Consider the following 26,531-nt stretch of genomic DNA (forward strand, 5'->3'; position numbering starts at 1 on the left):
GTTGAAATCTTCTCTCTAGATCATGGTTATTTTGGTTAGTATCCTGGGCGTTATTTGTCCAAGGTAAAGTATCTGTAGCTTGATCCTTCATATTTTGTTTTTCGTTTGTCTTTGCCATTACATAGACTTCCAAGTATGACAGCTTAGTATGCATTAAAGCTGTCATAGTGGTGTGGTCTTTTAAGGCTTCATTCAGGGCTTTATAGAGCTTACTGAAGGGAGCCAAGGCTATTGTGACAGTCAACATTATCGCTAACATATCAGGTCTTTTGTGATAAGATTCCTTGGACATCGATTGTGAGATTTCACTCAGTTGTCTTTTGTGGGGCAGCGTAGTAGGCAGCGTACAGAGTTTCAGCGATGACTCTGAATTGGTATGTTCTGAGCTAAAGCTGCCCTGTTATCCTTTAATAGTTTCGATGGGTCCGGCGGAGTTTCCTCACTACGTTCCCTCGACACATCCGTTATCTTGAGGAAACTTGGAATCAGTGGCCGGCCTTCCACCACTGCTACATCAATCTGAGATTCATCCAAACATAAGTTGTTACGGCACTTAGGTATGACTTTAGGTAAAGAAGGCGTCTAGTTGTCATTCCTAAAAAGGAGGAGAGGGGAATCCCTTATTTTCCAGTCGGTCCTTGGATGCCCCCAATATCACAGGTGCTGTATTCCAGCTGTTGGCCAGTGGCCTGTCGAAATGCCACCTTAAAGGCGTAGAAATCTTAGCAGCCTGACTCATCACTTTTTCACTAGCCCTAGCCGGCCTCCCAGGTTGACTTTTTCTTTTTTAATAAAACATTTTTATTAGGTATTTATAGCATAAACAAAACAACCAAAAACAAAGGAAAAAAGGCAACTGCAGCAGTTGGGATCATCTCGACCAGACATACATTAGCATTAGGTCATATATCACCATTCACATATAGCTCGACCTTGACCCATTTGGCATGTGTAGGGTGATACATCACCCGTGTCCATTTACTTTAGGGCCCTCCCTCCTCCCAGGCCCCCCATATTTTGGAAGCTTTTCTGGGGCAGCCTCTTGCATTATAAATTTGTTGTTCAATCATAGCACATGTGTCCATGTCCAGTACCCATTGCTCCAGCGTCGGAGTCTCGGGGACACCCCATTTTTGTGCAATGTTACGCTTCATCAGGGCGGTTGCCGTGTTCAATAGGAGTTCTTCCCACTTGTTGAAATCACCCTCTCTCGGTGTACCCAGGATTAACACTTTCGGGTCCAGTTCTATCGTGCTAGAAAGTACCCTGGCCAGTTCCCGGCAGCAAGCCTCCCAGAAGGTTTGGATGCGGGGGCATGCCCACAGTATGTGAAAGAAGGTCCCTTCCTCTTCCCCGCATCTAAGACAGTTCGGATTTGTAGCTCTATTCCAGCCAAACAGAGTGGTTCTAGGGTAGTACACCCTGTGAAGGATTTTCAGCTGCACCAGTCTGAGTCTAGAGGAGATGGCCACCTCCCGTGGGTGCATTAGTGCTCGAGTCCAGTCCTCAGGATCGATATCCCCTACATCACTTTCCCATTTGGCCTTTAAACTGGTCAGTTCAGGAGTGGCAAAAGATCTGATGGCGTTGTAAAGGATGGATGTGCATTTGGTGGGGATGTAATCCGGCAATATATTTCGTTCTATGGGCGTATAATCCGGGACATTGTCATCCATCGGTATGTGGATTTGCAGGGCATGGGACATTTGCATGTGGTGGTACCTCTCGGTGTCTGGGAGTTAAAATGTACAATGCAGTTCCTCAAACGGGGCCAGATTCCCGTCTTTTAGGACATCCCCCACTCTAAGAATCCCGGCCCTCACCCAGCATGGCCATGGCCGAAATCGCGCAAACTCCCGCAGGTTGGCGTTTTGCCATAGGGGTTGTGCCGCCGGTATTTTGTTTGCCCACCGCACAAATGTGTGTATATTCCTCCAAATGGTGGTGATGTGTGCCTTTGTTGTTGGCGGGCAAGTTCTCGGGGGGGCTTGATACAGTAAGTGTATTGGATCAGTGTCATGCAAGGAGCATATGTCCGCTCTAATATGGGGTAATTCCCGATCTCCGTGCAGTAGGTCATTGACCACCCCTAACTGTGAGGCCCAGTAATAGGTCTGAAGACGGGGTACTCCCATCCCACCCTCCCAGACCGACCTCTGAAGTGTGGCTAGAGCTATGCGCGGCTGCCCTCCCCCCCATAGAAGCTCTCTGAGAAGGGTCTCCACCCGATCGAATTCAGATTTTGGGATCTGCAATGGGGCGTTTTGAAGGATGTAGAGGAATCGCGGGAGGGCCATCATTTTAAAAAGTGCAGCTCTGCCCATGAGAGTCAGGGGGAGAAGTTTCCAATGATGGACCTCATTGGAGAAGCGGTCAGTGATTGGTTGGAGATTGTGTATGGCATAATTGGTAAGGTTTGTTGTTATCCAGATCCCAAGATATCGGAAGCCAGATTGCTCCGTGCGGTATGGGCATTCCCGAGGGTTAGTCTGCCCCCCTCCCCTTCACCGGGAAGAAAACGGATTTCTTCCAGTTGATCCTTAGGCCACTGAATTCCCCATATCGAATGAGCATCTGAGTCACAATGGGGTAGGTCTGGGTGGGTTCTCCCAGGTATACCAGGAGGTCATCCGCATACAGGGAGACTCGGTCTTCGTGTCCCTCCGGCCATCTAAATCCCGTCCAGGATGCACTCTGGCAGAGCCATATGGCCAGCGGCTCAATCGCGAGGGCGAAGAGAAGGGGGGAGAAGGGGCACCCCTGTCGCGTGCCTCTGCCCAGGTGGAAGGTTCGAGAGGTCCACCCGTTCACCCTGACCTCCGCCTGGATGTTTGTGTACAGTAGCTTCACCCATCCCAGGAACCCTTCGCCAAACCCCATGCGTTCCATGATCTCCCAGAGGCTGTCCCAACGGACCGAGTCGAAGGCCTTCTCGAAGTTGATTGCCAGAAGGGCAAGCGAGCTGTCAATGATTGGAGCCCGTTCTAGTGCTAAGTGGAGCCTACGCAAATTCATTCGGGTTGACTTGTGTGGCATAAAGCCACACTGGTCCGGGTGTATCAAAGTGTCAGCCACCGGTTGTAGCCTATTGGCTAGAAGCCTAGCGAGGACCTTGGCTTAGCCATTGATCAATGAGATTGGCCTGTATGAGGCACAATCATCCTGGGGCTTTTCAGGTTTAGGGATGACCACTATAGTCGCCTTGCACAGGTCTGGCGGGAGGGCACCTTGTTCTCGAGCGCCCAACAGCATTTTATGGAGGGAAGGGGCTACGTTATCCCCGCCCAGCTTCTGCCAGGTTTTGACTGGAAACCCATTGGGGCCGGGAGTTTTCCCTGTCTGCAATTGTGCTAGTGCCTCGACTATTTCGGTCTCCGAAAGATCATAGTACAGGTTTGCCCTCTGGTCTGCTGACAAAGTTGGGAGTGGTATGTCGTCCAGAAGGGATGGGTCCAGTGTCGAGGTTGGGGCCTGGTATAGTGCCTCATAGAATTGGGCAAAAGCCTCTGCTATCTCGCATCCGACTGGCACCTCACCCCCTGCGGAGTGACGATCTCCCGGACACAGCGTTGTCCCTCATCTCTTCTCTCCAACCAAGCCAGCATTCTGCCTGCCTTGTCCCTGTGCTCGTAAATTCTTGCTCTAGAGTCCCAGTGGCCTTTTTTAGCATTGTCTAATAATAAGTTCCGGAGGCGCTCAGTGGCTCGTTTGAGGGACAGTTGGGTCTGGGGGATGGGTCAAGGATATGTTCATTCTCCCTTTGGGTCAGTTCTCCCTCCGCCCGCGTTATGTCCTGGAGTCTCTCTTTCCGTTTATTTGCTACCCAGGAGATTAGCATGCCTCGTAGGACCGCCTTGTAGGCTTCCCAAACCACTACCGGATCTTGTTCTCCATTGTCGTTAAGCTCGAAGTACTCGGTGGAGACTTCAGCCAGGTGGTCCACTAACTCGGGGAAGCCCAGGTAGTAATTGTTTAGTCTCCACGTTCTGGGGGGAGACGGTTTCTGTATGCGGATTTCTACCAGTAGGGGTGAGTGGTCCGAGACGCCTCGAGGGAGTAGGTCAGCCGAGAGCGCCCTAAAAAGGTCCATGTGCGGGAGGAAGAGATAATCGATCCTAGAGAGGGAGCCGTGGGCTCCGGAGTGAAAGGAGTACCCTCTGGTATCCGGGTGCAGCTCTCGCCATACGTCACAGAGACCCAAGGCAGGCGCGAAGTTAAACAGCCTCGTGGGAATATCCGGATTACGTTGTCTAAGATGGGTGCGGTCGGTGGTGTTGCACATGACGTCGCTGAAATCACCCCCCAGAAACCATTTATGTGGTTGATGTTTGCCTATTAGGACAGTCAATTCATCCAGCAGCTCCTGCCCCAATCCGGGCGGGGAGTATATTGAAACAAACGCGACCCTTTCGCTCCATAGCGTTCCCAGGATTAACATGTAGCGACCCCGGGGGTCCTGTTCCAGGCCTTGGAGAACAAAGGGAATGCGCTTATGTATAAGAATGAGAGTGCCCCTAGATCCCGTTGTGTATCCCGCATGGTAGGCAGTCTTATAATTAGTGCGTTGGAAGAGGGAACAGTTTGATCCCGCTAGGTGCGTTTCTGATAGTAGGGCCACATCAGGGGAGTGTCTGCTGAGTACCTGCTTAATCAGGCGCCTCTTTATCGCAGAGCCCATCCCATTTACATTCCATGTGAGCACCTTGAGGGATTTAAGGCGTTCATTCTGGGTTGAGTGGGATTGAGTGGGTGCCATCTAACAATCTGGTTAAAGGGTTGAGCGGGTGTGCTGCGGGGAGGGTGTCCCCGACTGTGATGATGTGGTGTAGTGTATGCGGTAGGTGGTGATAATCCTGCTGTCTGGACGGATTGCTGCTTTGTCTTGCCTTGAACCATAACCACCCTCGAAGCATGCAAGGGTGTACTACTCCCGGAGTAACAAGAAACTTTTCCCAACTTTCCTTTCCCTCCCCCACCCTATACTCCACCCCAACACGAAGTACCTGTAGCCCTAACATCGCTGACACTCAACAGAAATAGAGCGTCAGCTTAACAAACCCTTGATCAACCTAATCCAAGGAAGTTGGGGGGGTGCCGTAACTTTTCCCCAAGTGGGATGGCGGTGTGCCTCCGCAAGCCGCGTAATGTGAGGCATAAACGCCATGCTCCAGTTTCTGTAGCATCACTCTACACATTTCGCATGTTCAGTTCCGCCTCTGCCCGTGGGATCTGGTTATTCGTCGGGGGGCCAACCGGTGTCAGTCCCCCTCCGGCCGGTTCGTTGAGGGTGGTTGGTCCGGTATCGGATGTTGGTCCGCTGGTGGTCTAGGATTTCTGCCCCTGCTGGTTCGGGGTGCCGTCCAGTCCCCCTCGATATGCTGCTCCGCCCATCGCCAGGCTTCCTTAGGATCGGTAAAATGGACCGTTGTGCCATTATGATAAATTTTAAGTTGGGCAGGAAAGAGTAGGCCGTATTTGACTCCTAGCACTTGGAGATGTTTTTTAAGCTTTTCGAAGGATTGCCTCGCCTTCTGCACGTCTCTCGTGTAGTCCGGAAAAAAGGCTATCTTGGAGCTATTGTAGGTGATAGTGCCTTTGGTTCGTGCAAGGTGAAGCAGTGTGTCGCGGTAGTTTAGCAGCTTTGCTATCACCGTTTGTGGGGGAGCGCCGGGGACTGGTCTGCCCGTGGGTATTCGATGTGCCCTCTCTATAGAAAAGAATTTGGAAAAGGATTGCTGGTCGAACAGGTCCATCAGCAACTGCTCTGGGAAAAGCTCCATACAAGGACCCTCGGCTTTCTCGGGAATGCCGAGGATTCGAATGTTATTGCGCCTGGATCGACCCTCTCCCTCCTCCACTCTAGCCTCTAGGATCTTGAGTTTGGTGGATACTCCTTGGAGTTGTTGTTGCACAGCGTGTAGCCCATCCTCCGTGTTGGAGATTCGCTGTTCCGCTTCTCCGGCTCGTGCGGATAGCTTCTGGAGGTCGTGTCGGAGGAGGGATACATCCAGGCTTAATCCATCCATCTTCTGCTCCATTGATGAGCGGGAGTCCGCAATAGCCGCCATGACGTCCCTCAAGGAGAGCGCGGGCTCAGGGTCGATTTCTTCTGAAGGTGACGGTTGGAGTTCGCTGGATTGTGATGGGGGGATCGTATATTGCTCGATCCTGTTTTGCCCAGTGGGCCTCCTGGTTTTGTCCTTCCCCATATTTGTCGCAGGGCCCTGCGGGCGTATTTCTAGGTCCCGAGCCTTGTCAGGTTGTTCGAGGGGTAGACTTCCCAGGGTTATTGCCCAGCTCGTTATGCCGTAGATGGCCCTGTGACCCTGCCGAGGGAGCCATTTCGTTCCGTGGTGGAGGGGAGGGAGAGGGGGAATCCCAGGCCCTGGTATCAAATTTGTATGCGCTGCCGTGTTGGACTGGCCGCTCCGCTTGCAGGCGCCGTTGGTCCGCACTGGTGGGTTAGCGGACTTGGCCAAGTGGTTCCTTTGGTACCCCACTCCGGGGGCCGAGTGTCTGCTTGAGTGAGGCCAGGGGGGGTTCCTGGTGTTGAGTTCTATCCCCAGTGATTCGCCCCGCGCAGCGGTAGGTCACCCCACCGTCTGCTGCATGGATCAGTGGCGGTAGTTCAGCCTGGATGGAGGTGTTCCCCGCTATGTCCTCGCTCTCCCCCCCCGTTGCCAGCGTCCACCCAGTGACAATGCGGTTACCTTGTGTGGGGGTCAGGCGGTTAGGAGCTGCTAGTAGTTTGTTGACTGGCGGTCGGTGTGTCCACGGGTGGGCCGTGCCTCAGGCTCATGTGGACCCAGCAGCCGAGGGCTGGAGTAGGCTTGGCGCTCGTAGCCTGGGGCGGGGAAAGCCCAGCTCTGTGTGCGGCGCCACGGGATGGAGGAGCGGCTGGGGCGGGCTCGGGAAAACCTCCGGCGTTAGCACTCACCGGTGGGAACAGAATCCGCCGCTCATGGACCGATGCGGTGGTGGATGGCCAGGTCTCTCCCTTCCCGTTCTCTCCCGGATGGGCGACCCGGGTCTACGACTCCTCCGGTCCGGGACACCGCCGGCCACCGCCTCTGCTCGCCTCCCCCGGCGAAGGGCGCTCGGGTCTCCACCACCGGCGTGGGTCGGCCAGGTGCTCACTCGCCTCCGATGCCTCGGCGCCTCCTGACAGGGTCGGGCTGCAGATGTCGGGGTCGCTCCGATTGCAGTTAGTTCGCGCCCAGGACCACGGTGGCCATCTTGAGTGCCTGATGTTTTGTTTTGGCACGATCGTCAGATGCTTCTAATTCCGCCGTCCAGGCGCGGTGCGGGCCAATTCTGAACACAAATGTGCCTGAGGTCGTCGTGCACCGGTAGGTGTACTCTGGAAGTCAGTAGGTGCTGGTATGCAGGCGTTTGATTCAGGATGTTAGCCGCGGCCGCGGGAGCTCACGAGGCACACGTCTACTGCATCTCGCAGTTGGCCACGCCCCCAACCCAGGTTGACTTTTGAACCTTTGGTAAGTGCTGGTTCGATGTGTCCTCCACTCCTCCTAAAATCTCGGCATCCGAATGTTCGCCCGCAGCCTCACCGAACACAATACTTTATTTATTTATTTATTTATTTATAGCATTTGTTATACACCCAAACCCTTGGGTATCACGGTGTAGGTTACAGTGAGATTTACATTTCTGGTTACATTGGAAACAAAGAAGAAGTCCGCCAGTAAGTTAGAGGGTGGTGGCAATGGCCGCTGCGTTGTAAATTCGGTCTTCCTGTGCATAGGCTTTGTTCTAGGAATGATGTGTACACTTTTTTCCTCGGCTTGTTTACTACAAGACAGGGTTGTAAATTGTGTGTTGCCGAGTCACAAGACCTTGTTGGTTTCATCCTCGTCTTAAAGACGGCCTTGATCTTTCCGGGCTGGTTTATAATGAACAAAAAATGTGTCAGCGGAAACCAAATTCAAGTTAAGAAGGTGACTGGCAATGGGATGGGGAGAGGGGGCCCCCTGAGTTCAGAATCACAGATCAAACCATTTAAACCAAACAGTAATTAGAAAACATGAATATTCTATTTAAATTTCATTTGTTTAAAACATGCATATTAAATTTTATTGCAAGCTCATCACTAAATAGCAGCATTTTGTAGTTAAATAAAGTGCATAAGAAAACATCATGCTAGTACGAAACGAGACTGAAAATTCAGTCAGTACTGGCTTCATGTAGCCGAGATGTCTGGACATCAGACCGGTTGAAGGGGATCATCCGGCTGGTGATCAGAGGCTACGGCCACATTTGACAATGTAAGGAAAACCACAATTATATGGACGAGGCAATAATAGTTCCTTCTAACACAAGGTTAAAAATGGGGTGCCGAACGTCGACTACTGTGCTGTCATGGCCTGCTATGTACATTAGGTCTGACATGTAAACAGGAAGTAGTTTCGATGGTGCCGAGCATCTAAGCTGTTTCACGGTTGATGCCCATCTTCTTCAGGACGGCGCACTCCCGTTAGAATATTTGCCACTTGGAGATTTTAGTATATATAATATAGCAATAGGGCAATAATGCATACAGAGGTCAAGAATTATGCAATCCAAATCTGTAATTTTACCTAAAAAAGACAGCAAAACAAAGGAAAAAGAGGAAAAAGAAAAAGTAATAAATAATCAAACAAAACCAAGGATAAATTGTATATCAAACTACAAAACTAAACTGAATCAAGTCAAAAAAGCAGAAAACATGATAATTAAAAGGTAATTATCTGTGATTGACGAACAGGATGCCCCCCACCCCCCCACTCATTATACATTGTCCGTAAAAACACCCTCCTGACTAGGAAAAGGGAGAAAACATGGTTAGACAATTAAATTATCAAGTTTACCAATATCTCAACCTTGAGGCTGGCCACTTATTCCCGAATGTACGTCCTGGGAAATATGTGTGGACCTGTGAGGCAAGTTCTCAGTCGAGTAGAACTGCAAAAAAACGGAAGCAGGGACATGTTGTAATACTGGAGGTATAGTTAATAGCTAATATCCACTCCAAAGATCAAGGCAGTCCTCCCAATGTAACAATAAAATGAATAAAATCAGTGCTCACCAACAAACCACGAACATTGGAGTTCAATCACAAAATTGTGTCGCGGTCAACAGGTCACAATAAGGCATCTGGAAAGGTGTGCCCTTCCGGAGCCTAGTAGTATTCAACGCGTTGTGATGTGTGCACAAATAGCTGAAGTAACATAAATAAATACACCGACTGTGTAAGCAGTCGATGTTAAGGGTTACAAGGCAAATAATCCTAATGCATAAAAAGCATCGCCCGCCCTATGATGTTAAAAGGGTTACTCCAAAGTTACAGAAAATAAAAAGATATAATAAAAAAGAAAAAATCCCATACTAGAAATAAATATAACATAATAAAATAAAACTGCTGCAACAACAAACAGCAAACACTAGAATTGCGACATATGTAAAGCATACTTGATCTCGGCTATATGCTGAGACAGCTGTTATTTCTTTGTATTTCCATACTGGCTGCCGCTTATTTCAAGTATTGAATATGGACTACTTCATGTTGCACTCACACCAATGCAGCACTCATCTAGGCATTGGACCAGGCACGGGGGAAGCCGGTTTTGACGAGAGTCACCAATGCACAGCGACTCAAAGGGACACACCTGTTGCAGTCAGTCAGCCTCCTATCTCCGGTCCCGTTGAGGCTGGAACGCCGACATTTTGCAGGTGCAACTCTTGTAGAGCAAGGTGAGGGTCCCCAAAGGTAGATGCCGCAGAGATGCGTGCTTGGTTGAGGACATAACACAAGTATGTGTTATGCTTGGAATTTAAACATATTGAAAAGTATTATGTATAGTATTGGTTATTTTCACAAAGTGGCATGAATGGGTGTCTCTCAGTATGTACCATCGTCTGCATCCATATTAATGTAGCTTTTTCATCCATATTAATACAAGTACTATGTTACAGCGGGATGCTGGAACTTCGACTACAATCACTTACTCCTTTGCAACAGGTCAAGAGTAGGAGGTATGCGTACATACAGTTTCCTTGCTTGAATGAAAGGAAATCCTACAAAGGATATACTTTGAGACTGAAATGCATGTAACCTTGCACTGTTTCAAACATTTCGGATTTTGGTTCTAACATTACACTTCCTCCCTAATGCAGAATAGATTCAAAAGGAAACATTACAAAGTAAACTACTTTTGAAGGCAACATTATAATCACCATGTTTTGCAGGGTGATCTCAGATCAAGTCCATGTGTCTTCTCATAAGGTTGTCAGGTGAAATCTGAAATGTATATTACAACCAAATTACGTTCACTGTTTTTGAGGGTATGTTCATAGGAAAGTTCTATTTGTGTTGCAAAAACAAATCTTATAGTATAATGTTCGCAATCATTTTAAACTACTTTGTGAGGAAGTGATCTGTGCGATAAAAGATTTTACATTTCAGTTCTATTGACATTTAACTTCTTTTTAATGATTCTTCTCTCCAAGGAATGTACTCAAGATGTCAAATTAGAAGAGGCACATGGTCCAGAGGTATACATAACCTAATATGAAATACAATTGAGCATTACATTGGATTGGGAATATTAGTTTTATAATGTTGTAATGTTTTGAAGTCCGTCAAGTTGGTTCTGTTTGTAGATAGGTACATGTTTGTTTTGAGTTGAAAAGAAATGTCCTTGATTTAAACCATATGAAAACGCTCTACTTTCAGCTTGATGTTGCGGTCAGCAAAGCGAAGGCTGTAGTTTAGAAGCGAATTAAGAAAACGAGGGTAAAGAACAAATCAGTTTATTTCGGAGAAGATTTTAAGCAGATGTTTTAGTCATATTATGTCTCAGGTTGGAAAATCGTATCTTCTGTATGTGTGCTATACATTGAGCATGTTTTTCTAAAAATCTGTTAGGGGCCCAGAAGGAAGAGGAGTATAAAGACTCAGACAACAACTGAAACCAAAGACGTTGCTTGCCAAACAGATTTCACAATGGAGCAACTACTATTTGAGGCATAGCGTGGTGCAGTCAATATTCTGACTTGTGATGCATATATCCAGGGGCAGGGAAAATTAATGGAATATCACCATACAAAGTTACCATGGACCATTGCTACTTTGTGGAAAATCGCCCAGATGAAACTGAAGACAATGAAGATGCATTGCAATTGCTTGCAGGCCCTTTGACGCAATCTACACCCTCGAAAAATGTCCACCCACCAAACATTCAATGTTTCCTGTTTCTCCAATTCATGCGGAAATATAGCCTGAACTAACAGAGCCTGAAGCTTCAACACAGTTGAATGACGAATTTGCTCAAGATTTCGACTTCAGTATGCCTAGTTTGGGGGAATTGTCTACATCCGTCGAGTCGCAAAACACAGTACTGCAGGACGATTGGCTGTTAAAGGAACAAAAATACATTGTATTCGACTGCTGCCTGATAGAGATTGTACAAATGATTAAATGTGATAACAAATTAAGAGGGAGCATATGCGGGGAGCCATTGGTGAATTTCTCTCGTGTAGTACAAGGCACCAACCTGAAAATCCAGACCAGCTGTGTCCACCTGTTCGGTTATTTGGCATTTATAAAGCGCTCTATATATCATTGGTATGACCTCAAAGCGCTGGTAGGTTGAACGCCCTCAGGGACCGTAGTCCAGGTCGTTTGAGAGAATAAGGTGTCATAGGGCGCTTGGGTGAACCATTTATGTGTGCAGCTGATGCAATTGCCTCATGGTAGCTGCATCCTAGCATTAGGTGTGGTGGTAATGATAACAGTTGAATGTGAGCAGTCTGCAGTCTGAAGGGTGGACACCAAGACTGGGTTCTGGCTGCGTTAGGCCTGTGTAGGACGCTTATGTGTGCAGCTAGACCAGTTTGTCATGGGATATAGCTGCGTTTTAATAGAATGATGAGGTGTTCGTGGAATAATGTTGGTATGTGAGCAGATAGGCCAAAATTGATCGAGGGGTATAGCTGCACTCTAATTGTGTGTTGGTGTACAGTATAGAGTAAGCATAGTCATATGGGAGGTGTTTTCTAGATGTGAATCAAACTAATAAGAAAAATTTGCGGGACAGGCAGAACAAATTACAGGACTATCTCAGTGGGCACTTTCTAGATGTGAATCAAACTAACAAGTGGGCATTTTCAAAATGTGAATCAAGCTAAGTGGGCATTTTCAAGATATGAATCAAGCTAATAAGAACAATTTCTAAGTGTGCAGGACAGAAAAAATAAATTACAGTACTATCTCAGTGGGCACTTTCTAGAAGAGAACTATTGTAGCAAAACCAGATGTGATTCAAGTCAATCTGAACAGATCCCTAAGGTGCAACACAGGCTAATAATTACAGTGCTAGACTAGTTTGCAACGTGGTAGGGATTCCAGGGTAGAGTGATTGCTCAACTCCCACCAGAGCCACACCTACCTTGGTTGTAGCTGCTGGTTGACGACTGGCCACTAGCTTCCCCTGCTGACACCTGCAGACACGATATGGAGCCGTCTCTGTTGGAGCCGTCCTTTGCCTAGGGGACCTTAGCCGCAGGGGCTGCACGGGCAGAGGGCTGCTCTAGGAAGGCCAGTTAAGACCATCTATTGACCCAATCACGGGAGGGGCGCAGGCTCACGCACACTAGGACGCTGGATGTAAAGAGCATCCTAGTCCCAACCAAGGTGTTTGGTTTCCTCGTAAAGGTCATCCAATCATGGCCAGGGAAGGTGCGTGTGGGGCGGAAAGAAGGAAATTGAGGAGGGGTAGGGAGGGGGTTGCACACTCACGCAGGTAAGGCAGAGCCCAAGCAGAATGGAAGTAATCGCAGAAAAGCGCACAAAAATGGAAGAAGGGGAGAGGTTGCACACTCACGCTGGTACAGCAGATGCCAAGCAGAAAGGAAGAAATTGCATGAAAACACAAAAATGGAAGAAGAGGCAGAGCCATAACAAATTTTCATGGTCTGCTCAACCGATGCTTGGCAGAGTGCCTGCTGGAAAAGTACTTTGTTCAGCAGCTTTACTGTTCAGTGGATTGACTTTCAGTAAGATCTCCAGTTTCTGTCAATTTGTGGGACTTGAGTTCCTTGGTAAAACCCAGTACTACAAATATCAAAGGGAATTCTTATTCCCCGATATTAGTCATGCTTGGAAACTCAAACAGATGTCAATGGACAGTGCATTCTCTGGCAAAAGTGTCAGGCTAGCTGGCGACAGTGTGACAGTCCAGGATTTTCCGCTAAGCACTTTCAAGACATGGAAAGTAATTAAAAAAAAAATGTGAGTTTGGTCATCGTTCAGGTGTCTGACTGTACATTGTCTGTGGCCATGGAGAAACATGGTTTCGTTAAATTCATTGAACACCTGAAATCTAGGGGAATTCAAATAGACTTGATAGCCACTGACAGGCACATTTCAATAGCCAACGCCATCCGCGAGCAGTTTCCACATATTCAGCATCAATTTGATGTATGGCACATTGCCAAATAAATCAATAAATAAATTATAGCTGCTGGTAACAAAAAATCAAGGGTTTGGAAAACCTTTCAAAGTGGTCTTGGTCTATCAGCAACCATTTTTGGTGGAACCCTAAAACTTGTGATGGATCTGTAGAAATTCTACTTGAAAAATGGCGTTCCTTGATGCACCATTTTTCCAACATACACTCATGGAGAGAAAACCCACATTTCCACGAATGTGTTTGTGTTGTGTTTAAACATAACTTTATTTGGTTTTAAAACCATTAAAGCATTTCATTGTCATACACACACAAAAACACATGATGGGAGATTTACACTATGCTTACTGTGTCAGAAATAAATTAAGAAGCGGTACATTGGTTTTAAAACAATAATACATTGGTTAAGTTCGGGGGAGGGTTCATTCTACTGCCATTAGCCGAGTTCTGTGGAAGCTGGACTACTTTAAGATCCACGGTTTGTTTGCATAGTTCAACCACCTGTGAAGTCGATTCAACAGCCCTACGTCTAAGCAGTGGTAGTAGATAGTAGTGCCTTAAGGCAGTGAAAGCCGGGCAGAATAAGAGGAAGTGGGTCAATGATTCCCTATCTGCCCCACACACCTTGCAACTATAATCCTCTGATCTTGACCATTTTGCTGTGTGTTGCTATTTTTAGGGAATGTGCACATGGACCTTTATCGAAGGAGCAGAAACGCACAAGAAGTGGTTGGTGTCATGTTCTCCTCCACACAAAGCACTTCAGAAGATTGTGTACGATGAAACGCTTTCAAGAAACCTGAAGGGACTCACTGAATTCTGTCATACTGGAGATTTGGAGGTGTTCCATAATATGTGCCTAAAGTACTGGCCCAAAAGATTGTATTTCTGCATAGATGGTATGGATGCAGGAACAAGACTAGCTGTACGTTGGGAGGGAACAGGCGAAAACTGCAGGATCTTTCGGGATGCTTGGTTACCTCATGGCCTTTACAAATCAAAGCAAACAATGGGTGGCTAAGCCAATCCACCAGGAAATGGATTTTGAATTTGTGAAAGATCCGATATCGACTGTGTTGGCCTTGCATACTCGTGGAATGGCTTCTGATTTTGTCCCCATGCCACATACAATGCCACAGAACATTGCAAATGAGCCATGTCCTCCAAAATTGGAACTTGTTGAAAGGTTGACTTCCAGATTTAAATGATTTGTAGCTGTCTTCAAAAGCTGCTCACAATAATATTTTTGATATGTTTTCCAATGTTTGGACATTGTACAGAAACAATCTAATGGTATTACACTTATGTATTTATTTGGATTTATAAAGCACCCAGCGGCCCAGAGGCATCGTGGCACTGTTACAGAATGTTCACTTAGCAGGTTTTAGGGCAAAACATTAGAAAGCAATAGTACAAAAAACAGAACACAGAAGTAATGAACATTGTTAAAGTGTGTTCCGAGGTTACAGAGAAACAGAGTTTGAGACAATATGTTCGGCGTTCTAGTTGAAAAGTTCAGTCTTTGCATTTTTCTGAACACTGTGAGAGATTCTACGTTTCTTAAACTGCACGGGAGGGTGTTCCAGGCTTTTGGGGCTAGAATTTCGAAGCTAGTGCCGCCAGCTTTAGCTCTGTTAAAAGCTGGGACTGAGAGTAGGTGAGAGTATTTGTCTTGTTTTGGTCTGTGGGCTGGAGCCTGGTGTATTCTTTCTGCTAGGTAGGCTGGGGCAGTCTGAGAGAGGCACCTGTGAATGATCGGGAGGGCCTTGAATGTTATGTGTTCTTTGATGGGGAGCCAGTGGGCATCTTTCCTCGCCTGGGAGATGTGATCTCTCTTTGGGATACTGAGGGCAGCTCTGAGGGCGTTGTTTTGCGCAGTTTGAAGTCTGTTGATGTTATTTGCGCAAGTGCCTAGAAGTAGAATGTTGCAATAGTCTAACTTTGCACCAATGGTGGCCCTGGCAATGTTGAGGCAGTTATTTGGCGATAGGTGGGGTTTCACTGCATTTATGATTTTAGTAGTGAGTGCAGCCGATGACGAGATGGTGCTGAGTTGCCTTTTCATTGAAAGGGTGGAGTCAAGTAGGCTCCTAGTGTTTTCACTGCAGCAGATGCTGTGATAACACTGTTCTCAATACTGAAGGAGCTGTATTTATTATATATTGTTTTTTTAGGGACTCTTTGGGGCCTACCAGTAGGATTTCTGTTTTTTCATCGTTTAGACATAGGCCATTGGCTGCCATCCAGGCCTGTACGCGAGCATATGTCTTCTGGAGGGTTTTTAGGTCTTGTTCATAGTCACCTGTTATGGGGAGTAGGATTTGTGTATGGTCGGCATAATTGGTAAAGGCTATGCCGAATTCCTCAAGGTTGCTGAAAAGGTTAAGAGTGAATAGATTGTAAAGGGTGGGGATGTGCAGGATCCTTGAGGAACTCCACACCCAATGGGGGATGGAGAGGCTGCGGCCTGGTCAGAGAAGACTTTCATAGCTCGGCCCTCCAGGAATGAGGTGATCCATGCTGTGGCTTCTTTGGAGAAGTGAGCCGTGACAGTGAGGTGTTTGCACAGGATCTTGTGGTCAACCAAGTCGAAGGCCGCCGAGAGATCTAGAAGTAGGAGGAGTGAGAATTTGCCTTTGTCCATGGCTTCTAGTAGTTGATTCTTAAGGTCGAGTAGGGCTGATTCCGTGCCGTGACGAGGTCGGTAGCCACACTGTCTTTTACCAAGGATTATGTGTGTTTCCAGATAGGACTGAATCTGTAGATATGCAGCCGTGTCCACGATTTTCAGCAGGAATGGCACAGTGGTAATTGTACGGTAGTTGTTGGGGGAATTCGGGTCAAGAGTGTTTGTTTTTTTTGGAAGTGGCCGAACCCAGGCTTCCTTAAGGGCAAGTGGAACGTTGATGGTAGCGAAGGAGGCATTGAGGAAGGTGGTGACAAATGGGGCCAAGGCTGTCGCACAGTCTTTGACTAAGTTGCCTGGGCACGTGTCACCTTTACATAGCGATGGTTTGATGCGTTTCATGATCCCTAGGACCTCAGAGGTTGTTACATCCCTAAATGCAAAGGGTTTGGGTGTGTTTGTGTCATGTTGATTGCTAGCGAATGGGAAGGTGATGGGGGTTTTCTATGTGGGTGAGGTGGCTTTAGGCAGATTGTCGAATTGAGCTTTAATCTTCTTTTGGAGGGTTTTGATTTTATCTAAAATCGCATGTTGGATGTTGTTACACCATGTTTCATTTTTCTCAGTGGATTGTGTAGCGAGGGAGATGGTTAGCTCATTGTAGATGGCGAATAGTTATTTGTATTGGGAGTTGGCTTTCTCAATTCTAGAGTTATATGTGGCAGCTTTGGCTCTGGAGATTGTCTTTTTTATATAGTCTTTACCAATTGTAAGGTAGGTGTCTTTTGTGGGAGTGGAGGAGTTCCATTGCCATGCTGTTAGTGCTGCTCGTTTAGCGGCTCGCGTGTCAAGGAGTTCCTGTGTGTGTGGATTTCACTTGTAATTTCAATGCTAGATAATGTATTAAAAAGATTTATTTACACCGATATGATCAGGTTTATTATGCATTAATGTATATCTTTTACCTTTCCTTCATTTATATTGCTTATCCTCTGTCTAGAAGACACATGTCTGGGGTTGCTCTTGGTACTCTTGAGACCACACAATCTCCTAATTTCCTTCCCTAAATTGTACTCTCATACAACCGTACGCTCCTCTAATTCTAACTCCATGACAGTCAAAAACTTCTCCAATCTGAGAGTGGGTGGCAGGTCTCTCTCACCCGCAGGTGCCTGCCTTCCCAAAAGGATCCATGCCCCTGTCAGACTTCTGGACCACCCTGTACAGTTTCACAAACTGGTAAAAACGGGACCCACTGCTTTCCCTTCACCGGAACTGACCTAACTGCTGCATTTACCGATGGCCTGATCCTCATAATTCCCACAGGTTCCCTGGCCTATCCTCTGAGTCAATACCACTCAAACCTACTAGCGGCCTTGACTAAACTGGCAAAGTTTGGTTTGGACTGTGCCGAGGGTCGGTGAGTACTTGCATCACTTGCCGGTTTCCCCCTTGCACAACCGATCCCTTTTTCACATGAATATCCCATAAAGATATTCCACCTTGGCTGGGTTAGCCTGAGCTCCCTAGCTATTCTCACCTTTTGAAAACTGTCCTGCCGCCAAGGGAACATCCTACTCAAACAGAAGGAACCGATTATTCATCGCCTCAAGCCACTTCCTGACTTGCTACAGTCTTCCCAAGAAGACCAGCTTTTTGCTTCACCTGCCCCATCATGTGCTTCTACGCACAACTGTACTGCTGAGCACAAGGATACCCACTTCTTAGGGCTGGACTAGAAAGTCAAGGAACGACTCTGAAGAATTGTCTAATGCTCCTAAGTGTGTAAACCAACCCTTCTCTTTACAGGTTGTGGTTGTGTTGTCCTCATTTGTCGCATTAGGAAATGTATTGTATACATGTGGTATAGTAGAGTATTTTGTGCAATAACTGTTTTCGCATAATGAAAGTTTACTTGTGTCTATTGGTCCGGTCGATGACAAATGTATAGATATCTTTCATATACACTTGTATAAGAGTAATTTGTGGTTGCTGTATGTGCGCTCATTGTGGGCTTCCGATCACTCTCACCCCTCCTGAGACTTAGTCTTGACCGCCTGCCAAGCTACATAGTTACAGTTTCACTAAACCAAGGGTGGCCTCCTAAACTTCTGCCCATCAGGTAAGAGTTTAGAAATCCATTTTAACACCCTCCTCCAGTACTTGTATACCCATAGGCTCCTCCTTCCATCCCCTATGCACTAGCACAGACAATAGGCACAAGGCCTAGTCGGAGCATGAATTTAACTTACCGTTTGGGAATTATTTTTCACCAACCTGCATTCCCATTTCAGCTTGTGGCGCTTTGAAATATAATTTTGTTGTAGAATGCACGATACAAATGTTCACCTTGTGCGTCGTGTAGCAACTTGACATGATAATGAACACACTGAAGACCTATTTAGTATGAGCATGCAAGATCACCCTGTCTTGCATGATGGTAGAGAGGGCTGCTTCAGGTGTGCAAGGGAGCATGAACGGACATGCATACATTATAGTAAGAGACGTGCAATATATGCCAGAAATGTAAGTTGCAAACAAATGATTCAAAAGCGGAACAGGGACATAGTAATGATGGCTGGTTGGTATATAGCACACTAGGAGTAGGGGTATGCTTTGTGCCATGAAACAGTGCTGGACGAGGGAGAGGTGGGGTTTCGATTTAATTTTCTTACAGAGATTATATATCCCAGGAGGTAACAGCAACGCATCATTTTCTGGATTGTTCCTACGTTCCTGTCGCAAAACATTTGACATAGTTATTTGTAAGTGTCCTTGGTTTTGTGAACCACTTGCAATCGAATCTACCCGTCTCTGTCTTCAATCACTTCAAACTGGCTGCTATTGTTATTTTGCCTTGAGCGAAAGTCAGCAACTGTTCTAAGGACACAATGTGTCGTATACCCACAAAAAATTATAACATTAACTATATTGAAAGTGGACATAGAAACATTTTGTTTCCGTTTCTGCGATCTGTTGTTCGAAGTGGTTACTCAGCGCGAGAACGGAATTTCATGAAATTATGTAAGCTCAACTCTACATAATGTTTGTGTGATTAAAAACGGCATGTGTGTTGTACGCATAATAACTAATTCAGCACTGTGCGACTGTGCAATTGGACTAAAAGAATTGACACAGTACGTTATGTTGAATGATATTTATACCGTGCATTATAAAAAAGTGAGTGCGTAACTCACGGTTTGTTTATCTGTCTAGTAATGGTTGTTATTTGTGTATAGTTTAAAGAGGAGTGAATAGAGGTATGATTTTTTTGGTGACGTATTGCTCATTGGCCTTGCACACCAATATATTCTTTGCAGAGTTATGGGTTGTTAGATGGACCATATTGTGATGATTATTCCTCGAAGACCCGCAACCACAACCTGTAGCCAGGCTAATGATATCTACACCGCTTTGTTAAATGGGATATCCTGGTGTGCTGTCACCGTTGCATCCTTGTGCACCATAAAGTGGGGGTTGAGGGCAGTGGTCGAAGTGTACGAAAAGAAGTAGTGGAACTATGTTCCCTGCTGGACTGCACCCACTCCCCACAAACCCCATTGCCATGACCCCTCCCACACACAAACACCCCCAAACACGTGCACCTGCTGTTTAAGGGAACGTTCAGTGCAGTGCACTGAAAGTGAAGGTTTCAACTTCTTCCTAAACTTTTATTTTAAAACGAAATAATTCCAGAACGGTTTCTTTTTAAAATAAAAGTATAGGAGCTGTAAAAGGTAATTTAAAAAAGTAGAGGAGCACTGCTCCTGACCGCTCCAGCTCACTTCGACCACTGGTTGAGGGTAGGGGCGGGGGATTAACCTTTTCCATGAGCACTTGGTTTCTTTTCAAACACTAATCTTACCAATTCCATTATAATGCCATCTGTCTCCGGTTCAACATAAAATGTTACTATCTCTGTCCTTATTTTCTGGTAGGGCCTGCTATGTGAAACGGGTGCATCTGGTTCTCCATCCCATTGGGAGCTATACCTACTTCACAGTGCTAACCTTTCATGCATGTCGTGGTCCCAACTACTCCCCCATGTTGTCGTGTCTGTGTTCATTCTTTGTGGTTTTTGTTTGATTAGGTTTCATCCGTTTCTTAATTATTTGTTAATTTGTAATATTCGATTACAGAACGGCTACTAAAATATATTCTATTTTTCTGTTATCTACCGTTTTGCGCATGCCATAGTTTCCAGCTACCGTTGGATGGATTCTTCAGTCAACATTTGCAGATAATCATAAACGGTGCTTATTTTATTACTGTTATGTGGGACAACCGACATGGACCAATCTGCCCTTTGGTGGTACCAGCAATAAGGAACAACCTCTCAGCGTTTATGATCTAAAAACGTGCTGAAGCGAAAGCATTGCGCTTAAAAGTGCAAAGAATCCATATTTTCTCACAAACGGAACACCATGTGATGTGCGTCCTTAGAAGGTTTTGCTGGCGTAACATAAGGACACACAAGAATTGGAGTACAGGGATTGATCAACCCCAATCAGCATATCATGAGGAAGTTATAAAGAACATTCGAAGCAGGACATATGTATTGCAAAAACATATTGTACATTTCGTGGACTTAATCTTCTCTTGTGAGCATTCTTTGCAAAATAAAAGCTCTTGTTACATTGCAGACTATTGATGTTTTCATAAAAATAAATGTTTTGCTCTCCTATTTAGGACAAGAAAGAAAAGTTACGCGCTGAGAGAGGATGTGTGTGTTTATCTTCCTGGTTCTGTGTTGAGTATTGTTATGGCGTGGGTGATGACGGGGCTCTTTTGGCTACGCTGGCCATGATCGTCATGAAAATAGGTGGAGCATATCGTTTGGACTAGTGATGTCAGTTTGAGGGGTAGGCGATCTCTATTCTTGCCGTGAGGACACTTGAGCTTAGGGCGATGTCTCAATGGATAAGATTAGCACAAGATGGCTGCGCCCAACCTGTTGTTTTCGCATGTGTAAAAGTGAGGAAAATTAAGTAAAGATGCATATGAAAAAATGTTATGATCGATTAAAGTATGCTTAAAAATACATGCTGGAACGATCGGGACAATCACATTTTTGAGAGAACTTCCCGTTTAAAGGTTACAAACGGGTACCTCCCTTCCTTGTCGGCCCGTGTGGCCCATGTATCTGTGCCTCGAGCCCTTTCAGGAAAGCGATGATGACCCCTGCTACTTTCCCTTTGGCATTCGGCTGGTATATTTGCGTATAATGTTTCAGCTTGAATCTTGGTCTGTCCTGTTTCCTATTATGGGTTTCCTGCAAGGCTACGAGGTCTGGCTGGTGGTTTGAGAGGATCTGTTCCAATTTTTCCTCTTAACTGGGGTGTCAAGTCCCTGAATATTAAGTGTTAACCCCTTGAATTGCTACTTTAGCCTGGGTTGAGATGGTAATCACTCCCTGGTTTGCCCGCCATTATTTGTGCTGATGTAGAGTGAGAAATTGCACCTTTGTTACTTCTGCTACCCGTGTGCCTTGGATGCTTTACCCCGGATTGTGCTGGTTTGGGGTCCTTCCCCAACTTGGGCCCTCCTCCCCACCCAAATTTCCCTTCAAACTTCCCCCTATGACCAACCCTCTCCCCCACTTCCTCTCTCTCTCTCCCCCTGCCCTTTGGTGCGAATCCCCCTACCTATGTATGCCATGGGGCGGGTTCGCAAAACCTGCCAGGGCCAACATGTGGGGCATCCTAAAGCCCCCGTCTTGATTCAGATTTGGCAGACTGTCCGAGGCCTCCGTCCACGAGGGCCTTCATTTTGAGCATGCTACACCACCCCCGGGATGTGCCTTGCGTCCCCTGTTACTTGTTGCTGATGTTATTCCTGGCTCCTTCCTCCTGACTGTCTTGAAGTTGGGGGCCCTGCGGAGAGGCCGCCTGCGGTTTGTCTTCACTGGCGTCCATTCCCAAGGCCTGGGGCGTTGCATGGGACTGAAGGTATTCCTTGCATTTGGATGGGTGCTCTCTTCATCGATGTGCAGGAGCTGTATCCCTTCTTCCCTCGAAGTGATCCTGTGTTGATGACCCTCCCATTGGAAGAGAAGCCCAAAGGGGAATGTCCACTTATCTTGAGCCGCTTGGCCTGCAGCACTTTTACTACAACCACCATATTCTATTCTGAAGGGTTGCCTGGGTCAGATCTTGGTACATGCGTATTCCCGCCCTGTTGCATTTTACAGGTTCCAACACTCGGGTAGCGCAAAGCATTGTTTTTCTGGGGGGATATCTTGCTAACGCCACTAACACATCTCTTGGATGCGCACACAGCTCCTGTCGTTTGAGGTCTATTGCGTGGATCCTATCAAACGGAATGTCCCCTGTGTCCTCGACCCCTAGGGAGATCCAAGAAAGGGCCGTGGCTTTCAGGTCAGCGTCTGCGATTGCTTCCTTTAAGTTCCTGATGCATTTGTTCGATCTGCGTGACCTGTTTTCCAGGTCCTCGCATTGAAGTTCCACATTGTGGGAAACCCTTGCGAGGTCCTCCAGTGGTAAGTCAATTATGCGGGTGACCTCCTGGTGTGTCATTTCCATGGTGTCCGTTCGTTCCTCCAGGGCTGTGACGTCTCTCCGCAGATCTGTGATGGATTGCTTCACCTCTCCCATGAATGTTGTGAATTGAGTTTGGAATATCGTGCAAGTTTATCCTGGAATTCTTGAAAATATGCTTCTATATCCACCTTTGAGGCAGCCATTATGGGAAAGGGGTCTCTAAATACGCTTAAACAAGCTAATCTGAGGTTCCTACACTGTGCCTAGATGCGTCCGGGGGACGGGATCCTTAGCCCAGTACCGCTGGATAGGTCCTTCACATCCCATCGTCGAACATGATTTCCTGCTGGGTGTACCCTTTCCCTTGGTGTCTGGCTTCGGGTTAGCCCCCTGCTGTAGAGCGGGTCCCCTGACAAGGTGGCGCAGTGCCTCCAATTCCACCTGGAGCCTTGTTTTGTTATGGCAGTGCCCGCCTCTGGTACCCCACTGCACTCCCTTGTGGGCCTTAGCGGTCCACCTTCCAATAGGGCATGTCCCCTTTCGTCCCTGTATGCCAGCTGATTTTGCGAAGTCGGGGATCTGCCCTCTGTCTGTACCGTTTCCTCTCCCTCCCCCCTTCACCGCCTCCCTCTGGTCGCCCAGCTCTGCACCATCCTGCTTGGGAGCGCCGAGTTTAGCTTGCCAGCCTGGGGGTTCCTGGGGCCTGTAGGGTCTAGCATTGATCACAGGGTAGCCCAGGCTGTCCAAAGAGGATCTTTTGCCTGCACTTTATATATTGGGCTTGCGTCTGCAGGGACGTACCTTGTGGCTTTCCTGGTCCTTCTCGCCATTTACTTCTTGCAGTGCCTGGGCCCCTCTTCCTGCTCCTGGCCTCGGGGTGAGTTGACGAGAATGCGTCCTTCGGGGCGGAAAAGGACAACTCGCTCCTCCTCAGGTCTCCATCCCGATCCGCCACGCTTCCCGTGGCTGCAGGTGTGGCACTCGTTTCCCCCGGCGGCGCCTGCCTCCTTTACGCCATCCCGCCCGAGCAACCAGCTGGGTGTCGAGGCTTGGGGATGCCGGCATCACCACTTCACTTCTAAGCCTGCCCCGGCTTCCACAGCCGCTTTCCTAGCTCTCGGCGCACACCTTGTGGGCTGCTACAATGCGTGGTGTGCATGATCTTAGGCCACCTTGCTAGTTTCTTTTCTCTGGGCTCTTGCAAGTGCTTCTGCGAGTTCGCACGTCTGCACGAAAGCAGCACTGCCTCAATGTTTGCCCAGCATGAGATTGTTGTCCTCAACACGGACGGGACTCAAGACGCTCTCGTCTTTAGCTCTCAGCCGCCATATTGAAGTCCGGTAGACTGAGATTTGAATATCAACCCTCCATTGTTGATAGTGAGGCTTGGTGTGTAATAGTCTTTTAAAAAGGGCCAGCTGCAAAACAATCATTAACATATTTATCAGAGGTTCTAGAAGGCAGGGTGGTTGATGACTGCTGCAAAACAGCGAGTGACACTTAGTGGATTATATGCTAATGCTTTCACAATGGTATACACTAGGTAAACTGGACCAACAATACTGCAACTTCACCATAGACAACTCGATCATCCCTGTCTCACCATCAGTCAAGACACTAGGCATCACTCTGATTCATCTCTATCCATGACACGCCAGGTTAGCGCTATTGCTCCGGCCTCCGCCCACACTACTAAACTAATCAATGAGGTTAAACCTTATCTCTCCAAACAAAACTGGCTCGCTATTGCCAGAGCAACTATCGGAGCGAAATTAGATTACTCTAACGTACTCCTAGCAGGGACCTCTGCAAAAAATCTTAACCGCCTCCAGGTCATCCAGAACAATGCCATTAGAGCTGCTCTCAATATACCTAAAAGGGACCATATCACTCAAGCAAGGCGTGATACGCATTGGCTCCCTGTGAAGGATCGGATCACGTTTAAGACCCTCACCCTCACACACAAGTTCTTGCATTCAATGCTCCACCCTACCTTTGCGACACTATTGTTAGATAGTGCCACTCGCCCAAAAAGAATCTGCCATGCCAACAAACTTTGCATCCCCTCCATGAAAAGGGCCAAAGCCGGGGGTATTGGTTTCCCCCATCTGGCACCTAAATTATGGAACGCACTACTCAACTCACTCAGAGCGGAACCCTCCCTCTCAGCATTCAGGAAAGCTTTAAAAACCACCCTTTTCAACTAACCTCCCCTTGCTTCTTGCTTCCACTCCTTCAAGAAGTCTGTTTCTGAATCTACCTGTTTGTAACTAAGAATGTACTGCCTACATATCCCTATGTTTGTACTATGTAACTAAGCTCAAAAGTCTGAAACAGCGCCCACAATGCCTAAGGGCTGCTGTGCACTTTACACATGCAAATCAATAAATATTTACAGTGGAAGGTGACCCCCCCTGGCTTGGTTTCCCATGGTCTTTAGCGAGAAAAAAATTTGAAGATGGCACTGCTGCATCAAGCATTGTGGGTTTCTCTTGTCAATGACACGGAAGGGTGCGGCCTGATAGACCAAACAAAAGATTCTTAGCACTAAATGGCAGGATTATGAAAAGCATGTGAACCTACAACCGATATCAAGCTACAATACTTTAGTTACAGCTTAATGGCTGCTTTAGTCTACTGTACAGTTTGCTTCTCTGCCATTATTGTGCTTCCTGTATGCGTCTTTGCTTCTGTTATCTAATTTCTGCCTTTTCTCTTGCATCCATTTCCCGGTTCTGACATTTCTTTTTGTTGTGCCTATCTTTTGTAAGTCATTTCTCTCTTGTACCCATTCTGTATTGTTCCTAATTACTCCTAGCACCAGTTTTCACCATACTTTACTATTCTGTTATATATTTATTTACAGGTTTTATAATGCACTGCACTTTGAACATATTCCTCTTATGTACCTATTATTTTTCGTGAAAGGTGTCAACCCTCAATTTTAAGCATCCCTGATATGCTGTAGATGTTACCAGTTATTGGAGGCTTGTTTTATACGTTCAGCACCAGGGTGAGGATTGGTGGGTGGCAGTGTTTCTATAGTGTTTGGATGTTTTTCACCTATGGCTGTACCTTGCTGGGATTAATGATGATCTGCCACGTTCTCCCTTTACCTATTGTCATTTTACTCACAGTTAGAATGTTTGTGCCCTTGGTTTGTCCCCTTTTTCTTAAAATTGTTCTTTCTCTGTACCATTCCCATATTGTGCCTTTTTTTTCCTCATCCTGTGTAGTGTAGGTAGTCTTTTTCTACTTGTTGTCTCCCATTTGACTTATTTCCTAGCTCAGGCTCCCTTTGACTTGTTCCCCTCTATCTCACCTCTAATTGTTTTTTTTCCCCAACAGATTGCACTGAGCACTCCCAGGTCCTTCCAAGAAAGCAAGATGAGCTGAGAGCTACTCTCAGTAAATTTGTGAATGTTAACTGCTCCTGTGGCTTTTCCCAGTTCTACATACAAGGTAAGTACGCGGCCTGCGCCCCTTTGGAGTTTACACTAAAGAAATGATAAAAGTGCAAACCAGTGTAGCTGTTGCTGCTCTCCAGTGAATCGTTAAAATATTAATATGTGTAGAGCATAGAATTCACCACTAAAGTGGCCTCCTGGTGTAGTGTCCAAGACAGCAAGGAGGAGCAACCTTTGTAGGGAGAGCCATGTCTTGAAGTCTATTTGGAAGGTCAGATGGTTTGAAATGAAGGAGAACACAGCTGGAGGGATGGTGATCATCTGTCTTGAGGTTGGGTAAGGATTATCTGCAGCATTCCGGACTCCTTGGAGGATTCTGTTTCGGTAGTCTGGTGTAGACAATATGACTGCGTTAATTATGGTCACTCTGTAAGGTGAATAATAGAAAAGGAAGACCTCTCTTTAAAGTATGGAGGGGAAAGAAGCAGGCGATGGCCACTGAGTTTCTATGGGTTGGCTAATGAGAGGCCGGAGT

The 26,531-nt window shown here is 46.8% G+C and overlaps 1 protein-coding gene across 2 annotated transcripts in view; it reads left to right on the forward strand.

The window, feature by feature from the left end:
- LOC138569198 (uncharacterized) overlaps positions 1 to 26,531 on the forward strand; it is a 694,078-nt gene that overhangs the window by 455,950 nt on the left and 211,597 nt on the right. For both annotated transcript variants that reach the window (XM_069646958.1, XM_069646959.1), the window contains one exon: positions 25,938 to 26,051. In XM_069646958.1, the coding sequence (XP_069503059.1) occupies positions 25,938 to 26,051 (114 nt within the window). The remainder of the gene's footprint in view (positions 1 to 25,937; positions 26,052 to 26,531) is intronic.

This window comes from Ambystoma mexicanum, chromosome 2q (genome assembly GCF_040938575.1).
Source record: "Ambystoma mexicanum isolate Mex_15411 chromosome 2q, UKY_AmexF1_1, whole genome shotgun sequence".
Lineage (NCBI taxonomy): Eukaryota > Metazoa > Chordata > Amphibia > Caudata > Ambystomatidae > Ambystoma > Ambystoma mexicanum.